Below are 8,008 nucleotides of genomic sequence, written 5' to 3' on the forward strand. Positions count from 1 at the left end.
ATGCGTTTTTCCTGTTTCTTCTGCCTCTGTCATGCATAGGAATTCAACCTTATTGATAGAAGAGAACTTGCACCACTCCAAGAACTGATTGAAAAACTCACCTCAAAGGACAGATAAAAGGATGCAGAGCTGGCAAATTGTTCCTCAAATGAAGCTGTGTGGAGTGTATTTGGATTTTATTGTATTTTATTTTTATCTTGGTTGTTTTTGTGTTAGGTTTGGGGGATTTGTTTGGGCTCCTTTTTCTTTATTCTGAATAAATGAAACCATATTCTATTGCTAGAGGAAGCCAAGAACATACATTTGATAGGGATAAATTTTGTCTTAGTGGCATACAGTATTTTTTTTTTAACTTGGGGGAACTTTTGATAATATTGTATGTTGAAAGAAAATGCTTATTGATTGGACTGCTGATGGATGGGGGTTCTCCATTGTGCAAATTGTGGCAGATTTTTGAAATCCCCAAAAGACTTATGTTTTTAAGTGCCTTGGCAGGCTCACTTCTGAGGTGCAAAGCACAGACACAGAACTGAACAGGGCTTGAAACAATATTAGGATTACTACCCAGGGCACTTACTGATGCATGTTTTAAAATATCTATTGATAAAAGCCATAATTTACCTAAATTGGTGATCTCCAGCTTTTACTACATTAAAGAAACACAATTTGTAAAGGTGTGCATGTAGAGCATAAAAAATTAGTATTTCTTAATTATTTTTGATATTACGGTAATTCTGTTCAACAGATGCTTAAAGTTCTACAAGCAGGTCTTTTCCATCTCTTGATATCTGTGATATTGAAACTTGAAGATGTTGAAATGTAATACCCATTACATTTTGGCTTCTTTCTACATGTTAACTGCACTGTAGGTGTGAAAATTCAGGTTATATAGAGGTTTGCCATCTTCAGAGGTGATGCTGAACTGTGAGGTTTCTTAGCAATTGCCAAATGAGCCATAAGTCTGCAGAATCCCCTTCTACTTTGAAGAGGAGGGGATAGGAGTGTGTGTTTGGTTGGGGGGAGGTGGGGGTTAGTTTGTATGGGACATTATGGATGGGATTAAATATGAGGAGTCAAATTCAAGAAAGCCCTGTCTCAGAACCCTTGAGTAGAATGGCATGAAGATTTTAATCAGTACCTTGTAAACAAAGTCTTAGAGACTTCCTTTTAGGAATCGACTTCCATGAGAAGTTAAAAATAAATTATTAATTTTAGGTATAGATATAAACATGGAATTTAAGGACTGTTTAGGGAAATTGATCACTTTCCAGCATTTCCATTCAGTGAATGGAGCTGGTGTTTGCCTGTCATTTTAAAATGATACAGTACCTTCTTTGCTTATTTTAGGCCCAATTTGAAGTATTCTGACTTCTGATTTTTCCACTGTGAAAGGAAATCTTTTTCTGTGCAGTGATATCAAACAAAGTGCTAAATTAGTAGTTATTAACTTTTACATTTTTTTTTGCCATGACTCTCTAGTGAACTATTCCTGTAAGTAAAAAGTTCAGAAACTTAGTTTTTAAAATAAATATTAATGTTTTTCACTTTGGTGTTACTCTTGAGAAATGTCCTTTTTAGACTTCCAGTTTTAATTTTGTCATTGCTAGTAAATCTGTTTTCTTCACTTAGAAATATATCCTCTTCCTTCAGTTAGAAATATATACTTTTCTCCTTGTAGAATAGAAATCTTGCTCTGAAATTGTATAGACTAAAAACAGTAGAAAAGAATCTAAGATGAAATCAGTTTGTTTTTACCATTAACATGTAGAGCAGTGATACAGTTTAATGCCATTACAATTATGATCATTAGGAACTGCCTTTTTCTCCATTTCATTTCTAGCAATCATTCTCCAAGTACCAACAGTAGAAGTAACAGGAAAGCCTGGCAGAAACAAATAATACTGGACATTCACTGGCAATACTTAATAAACTTCAGTGAGAACTAGCTGATTTCCTTAAAACAAATCTTTTAGTATGCATATATGTAATATCAGCCACTGTGGTTTGATTCACAAATAAAATTTGGTATCTAGTGATTCTTTGGTCCTATCTAACTAGGAAAATGAACCACATGATTATTCAAGTAGTCTTCCATACTGCATCTAACCTCATATCAACCTAGTAATCAAGGGGTTGCAATAGCCAAGTGTGGAGAGAAAAGTGAGAAATTGTTTTTGCTCATTTAAGCCTTATACAGTAGTACACTGTACACAATTGTTATTATAAATTAATGTTTAGTAGTAGGACCTACTTTTCCACTCTATGTAGATGAGTTTCTTGTCACTGTGCCAGAATCTCAGGTGCCTGCTTCTGAGTATTCCTTTAAACAGAGGTATTGGGAAGTAAGGAGATATGTATGTGTATATACAGTAACAAAGTAGAGACATTCTCCCAGGGAGAGGCCTGGCATTGTACATGGTGTTATGTGGGTGCAAGTAAGGAAACACCACAGCATGTGAGAAATAACTGATTTAAAAAAAAAAAAGTTGCCTTGATTCATTTGGTTTCCATGATCATTAGTAAGATCCCCTTTATAAAATAAGGATCAAATCTTGGTTTTACAATAGAGTTTGCTTGTAAACACCTCTTGGATTCTTTCCAGATCTCTTTATGTAATTTATAAATAACTGGGATAATGCTCTGCCCCACCCCCTACTCTTCATACAGAGATATGAAGCAGAAGTTGTTTTCTCATCTGCTAATGAAAGCATAAAATATAAAGTAGTAAGTTAACACAGTATAATTGTCACAATGCTTTGTTTAAATGTTGATATGGAGAAACTTAGGAATTCTTTTAAATGGTAGAGTAATGGTGGTGGAGAGAAATTAACAGGAAAGAGTGAAAATCTTTTCATTAGCTGTAGGTGGTGCTACTGGTTTTCATTTGCTGGCTTAATTCTGTTTTCCACAAAAACCATGGCATTAGGCTGCACTAAAACAGTAAGGATATGGTCGTCAGCTGGTAGAGAATTTGGAGGTCAGTTTACCTTAAATAGAAAAATTTTAGATTTTTATCTCTTTGTACCATTGTTTGTCGTTTGTAAATGCTAAATGGTCAGCATAAAATTAGGTAGGAGAAGGCATGTTTGGTGTCTAATAAATGTGTCTCAGTGTAAGTTACTGCCTGGCTAATCAGGAAGGAGAAAGCACTGCATCTCTTATATTCAGGAATTACAGATAATGTAGATATCTGTATTTTACATGTAATCATCACACTCCATTTTCTGTATTAGCATTTTTCTTGCTTATGGAAAATAGCAAAATGACAGATTTCTTTTATACCTTTGTCTACACCCTCTCTGAGAGAGGTTTTGATAACCACTGAAATGGTGAAGTATATGAGGTACAATTCTTAAGTTGTAGGACTTCTTTTTAAAATAAGTGTCATATCTTAAACATCCAGGTGAGAGTTGATCTTCAGAGTGTTTTCTTTGGCAGGTCTACTTCTAGCAATGCTGCAAAGGTATAAGTGTTTTGGGAACACTTTCAGAAATCCCTTGAGAATCGGTTTATGACTTTGCAAGAAAGTTTATTTTATCATTTTAGTTGAACCGAAAACTTTACTGGAAGCTTAATATGACCTGTCTCACTCACCAAAACAACTCTACTTGGCTGTTTTCTTAGAACTAAACTGTTACGGACATTCAAAAGACTGCCATGGGCTCTGAATTTGCAGAAGAAAATGTTTTGAGCATTGATTTGTAGCATCGTTTAATAAAGGAGTAGTTTCCTGATGTCACTACTTTGAAGTAGACAGTATCATTTGGATGTATAAGTTTTATTTTATTTTTAAAAATTTAATTATTTTACAGTTAAATATAATTTAAAAAATCAAAGTCTTTTTAAAATTTTCTGTTTTTTGTTCCTTTCTCTGATAACTTTTGGATCATACCTTGATTACTGTAGGGTAGTTTTGATTGAATGGATAGTAAAAAAAACCCAAAAAAACCCCAATATTTAAGATAGGAGTAGCTTAAGGAAACAACTTACCTCCATCCCTTTTTTTTAAACTTACTTTCACTCAAACGAACAATTTAAAGAGTGGAGGTCATTGTACAAAGAAATTGGAATACATTTTGTGTATTAATTATGCTGAATTAAAGTGTGTATCACAGATATAATATTTCAAATTGTATAATCATTTTATATGTCATTTATAACTAACATTTTGAACATCTTTTTAAAGATACAGGACAAGAAGTATATTTGTCACTACATACCAAGAGGAAAACCTATTTTGAAACTTACCTGGGATATTAAGGAATATACCAATTCCTAGAAACACTATTCTAGATCTATACTTGAAGGACCACTCCTAAAATAATTTAAGTATCAGAGTTTTGTCATAATATTAAGTATCACCATAGGAATTAAGCTATCAGTTTAATGGTGTATGAGATACTTATTTAGAGGTAAAGCTATTTCAAGATTTAATGGAAAAGTTTAATTTTGAGATATAACAGTTCTGACTGCAGACAATTTGAATTTTTGAGGCTTTCCTAATGAGCTCATCATGGAGAAAAATTCATTTTTGAAAGTATAAAACTGTGCTCCATGTCTGCCACTTGTAGCTCAACTGGAACTTAAACTTTGACAAAAGAGAGAAAGTAACATTAAAATACTGACTACTCTCAGTTTTGCAAGTGTGATGCAAATTTCTTTTCCTATTAAAATACTATACAATAGAAAACTTTGGATTACAATTCTCAGAGCGAACTCACTGGCCTTTCCAAGCTGTATGTTTACCTGTCATCTTCTACACTGCCCCCACCCCGTACCCCTGCAACACACACACAGACATGAAAAACAAAACAGGTTGATTGTGTAGGTCCTCATTGTTAGTGATTCTGAAGTAATTGCTGTCAGTACATAGTTTGCAGCTGAAGTGTTGAAAGATACAACTTAACATAAGCATTTTTGGTTGTGGTTGATGGCTTGCTTTCTGTCACATAAGCTGAGATTATGAGTGATATAATTTTAAAATTTTAATATTTAATTTCTGTTACATATTATTAAATTCTTATATGTGTGGGTGTTTCTTACAGATTTGCACGTTTTCATTTTTTTTGTTTACTTAATTGTGCAGGTTGTGAAATAGATTAACACATTTTCATTTTAAGAACACTTCTCTCCTTAAATTGTTCTGCAGAGATAACTATTTTTAGGGGAAATAGTTTTTTACAGCCACTAAATTGTATTTCTTATTTTTGTACATGCATAAGTAGGTTGGTAATGGCACTAATCTTGTGAGGAAAACTTTTATTTTATTTGAACTTTTCCTATACATTACTACTTAAAATAATCTACCAACAGCATCATGAAATCTAGGTTGAGAGAGAGTACAATAAACATGAGACCACTTAAAGTTTGAATAGGATCATTTCTGAGGACAAAACTGCCAGTGCCAGAAATGGAAGCAAGAGGCAGCACTCACACTGCAAGTATTGTAGAACATGAGTAAGGACAGGACCCTGCTCTCCTGGAGATGGACAGTTCCTCTAGTAAAGTAGCTGGAAGGGAAAAAAATGGTCTAACACCTGAAATGCAGTGTGGGCGCCATATTGTAAACTGTGCCAAGATTACTCAAATTGTTGTCGTCATTGATCAAACTTCAATTGCTTCGTCATTTTTGTTTTAAAGGAGGATACTGAATATCAGAGAATCTGTAATATGTTTTAACTGAGAGATGTAAATAATGTATACAGACTTGTATGTGATGGGATTGGAAATATTTAAATTTTAGGGTTTTTTTAAAGGAAGAAGCTGAATGTTTATTTAAAAATAATAATAAATAGTTATGTTTGGCCATGAATCCTGACTTTGCATTACTATTTATTTTTGCTTTAGGTATTCCCACACTGAAAACGTTCCTAGAAAAATATTGAAGGTGTACGAAATATGTTGAACATTTAAAATTTGTTAGGCATTATATTTTTTTATAATGTTGAAAACAACCCTAGAAATTAGTGTCTCTGTCTTCTGTACTAGAAAACAAAAGTTCAGAAAATTGTGTAAGTCACTGATTAGGACTAGGGTTTAAAAACCCAAATATGCTTGACCTTGAAGCTAGTGTTTTGTTTATTCTTTAAATATACTATTACCTTGAAAATAGTTAGCAAAATAATTATTTATATATATATATATAGCTTGACCTTTTTTTTAGTTTGATTAGTCTTTTTTTAAAACATTTTTTATTGATTTATAATCATTTTACAATGTTGTGTCAAATTCCAGTGTAAAGCACAATTTTTCAGTTATACATGAACATATATATTCATTGTCAACATTTTTTTCTCTGTGAGCTACCATAAGATCTTGTATATATTTCCCTGTGCTATACAGTATAATCTTGTTTATCTATTCTACGAGCTTGACCTTTCTGTCAAGCTAAGATTTTACTTAATATTTTGTCTTCATTATAGACCATTAAAGAGTATGGGAGAATCTTCATTTTACCCTGATACCTAAGTATCAAAAGGAAATGTGTATTTTAGAGTATTCTTAGAGTATCATTATTTAGATGTATTTATGGTTAGAGGCATTTGTGTTTGGACCATTAAGTTGAAAATATTTTGATGGTAGTCGCCAAAGTAGCCCAATGTCACTAACTGGTATTTGAGATAAAGACTAGGAGTAGAAAATGTGAGTCCATGCTGATGTGGACTGTGTCTGCATGCTTTAATAAAAACACCTTGTTATTCTGCACATATAGCATGTACAAAGCATCTACTGTGTGTAAAGAAGTCTACACATACTCATATAAACATTAACTATTCTGATAATTAGGTTGATCTGCCTCTAATGTATTAAATTTAAATAGTTAATTCTTTTATTATATAATGTCTGGAATGATAATGATGCATTTTGGTAACAAAGGTTCTAAATAATTACTAAATAATACTTGAACAGCCATGCTTAATAGATATTTTACACTGCTGTTTCAAACAGCATAATTATTACAGTGTCATTATTTTTTGATGACTTAAGTTCACCTTTACAAGAATGCAGCAAAATATAAGTTCCTTTGCTCTATAGGGCTGATGGCTTCTTCCTATGCTGAAAGCACCCTGACTTCCCACTCTTGCTTTTATGATGGCTTCTGCATCCTTCTGTTTTCTAGGCAGTAACAAAGGTTGCAAGGAGAAATTTATTAAGCAAGCTGATTAAGTTGACAAACATCCTTTTACAGATGTTGTTGGGTTAGTGTCCACAAAGGCATGGGCTGTGTGACCACCACTTATCAATGTTCAGAGCCTGATATTTTTTCTGCCTTTGTTCTTGTTTTCTCAGTTGGTTTCTTCTTAATAAACCTGTATGTTATCAGTCAGGAGACCCTGTTTCATTCTTAAGTTACACCAGCATTTCCGTAAGAGAGAAGGAATTCTCAAACTGAAGGAGTAGGAAAATTTCTGGCAAGGAAGAGTTAAGATGGTAGAATGGTCAAGCCTGGTTGAGTGTTCCAATACCCTGTATTCTATCTGCAATTCCAGAATCTGAAAAGTTCAGAAAACCGGTATTTTCTTGAATTCAGTGCAAACTGAACCTGATCTGAGATTAATAGTCTTTATCCCACTTAATTTAAAAACGTTTTCACTGCAGAACGTTAGTGTATTTAACACTTATGCAGAAGAGTGCGGAATGGCTACATAATATTTATATAGCATATGACTTTCTTTTCTAATTTCAAAGTTCAAAGAATTGTGAAACAATTGATTTACAAGGGTTCAGATAAGAGATTGTGGACAAAAATTAGGGAGGTGCCTTTGAAAGTGCTTTTTCTCTAGTCTCTTCCTGGTGTTCTCCACAGGTTATGTAGGGTAATGGGAAATTATGCTGAACTTGATGTCAGCACAGTTAGGTTCCCTGTTTCCCTGTTTACTTCATTTGCATTTTTGATGTACACTCTTAAATGTGGAACAACTCAAGTTTTCACAGCCAGAAACTGGCAGAGCTGGAATTTGTTTCTAGTGCTTAAATTCTTAATCACTCCACTATACAAGTATTTTTT

General features: G+C 33.3%; 1 protein-coding gene across 1 annotated transcript in view; it reads left to right on the plus strand.

Moving 5' to 3' along the window:
* The window catches only part of MOB1B (MOB kinase activator 1B), a 54,397-nt gene extending 48,585 nt beyond the window's left edge, over positions 1 to 5,812 (plus strand). Inside the window, exon 6 of the mRNA XM_072941121.1 lies at positions 40 to 5,812. Coding sequence (XP_072797222.1) covers positions 40 to 117 — 78 coding nt within the window. The 3' untranslated portion in view covers positions 118 to 5,812. The remainder of the gene's footprint in view (positions 1 to 39) is intronic.
* Positions 5,813 to 8,008: the final 2,196 nt, after the last annotated feature.

This window comes from Vicugna pacos, chromosome 2 (genome assembly GCF_048564905.1).
Source record: "Vicugna pacos chromosome 2, VicPac4, whole genome shotgun sequence".
Taxonomy (NCBI): Eukaryota; Metazoa; Chordata; class Mammalia; order Artiodactyla; family Camelidae; genus Vicugna; species Vicugna pacos.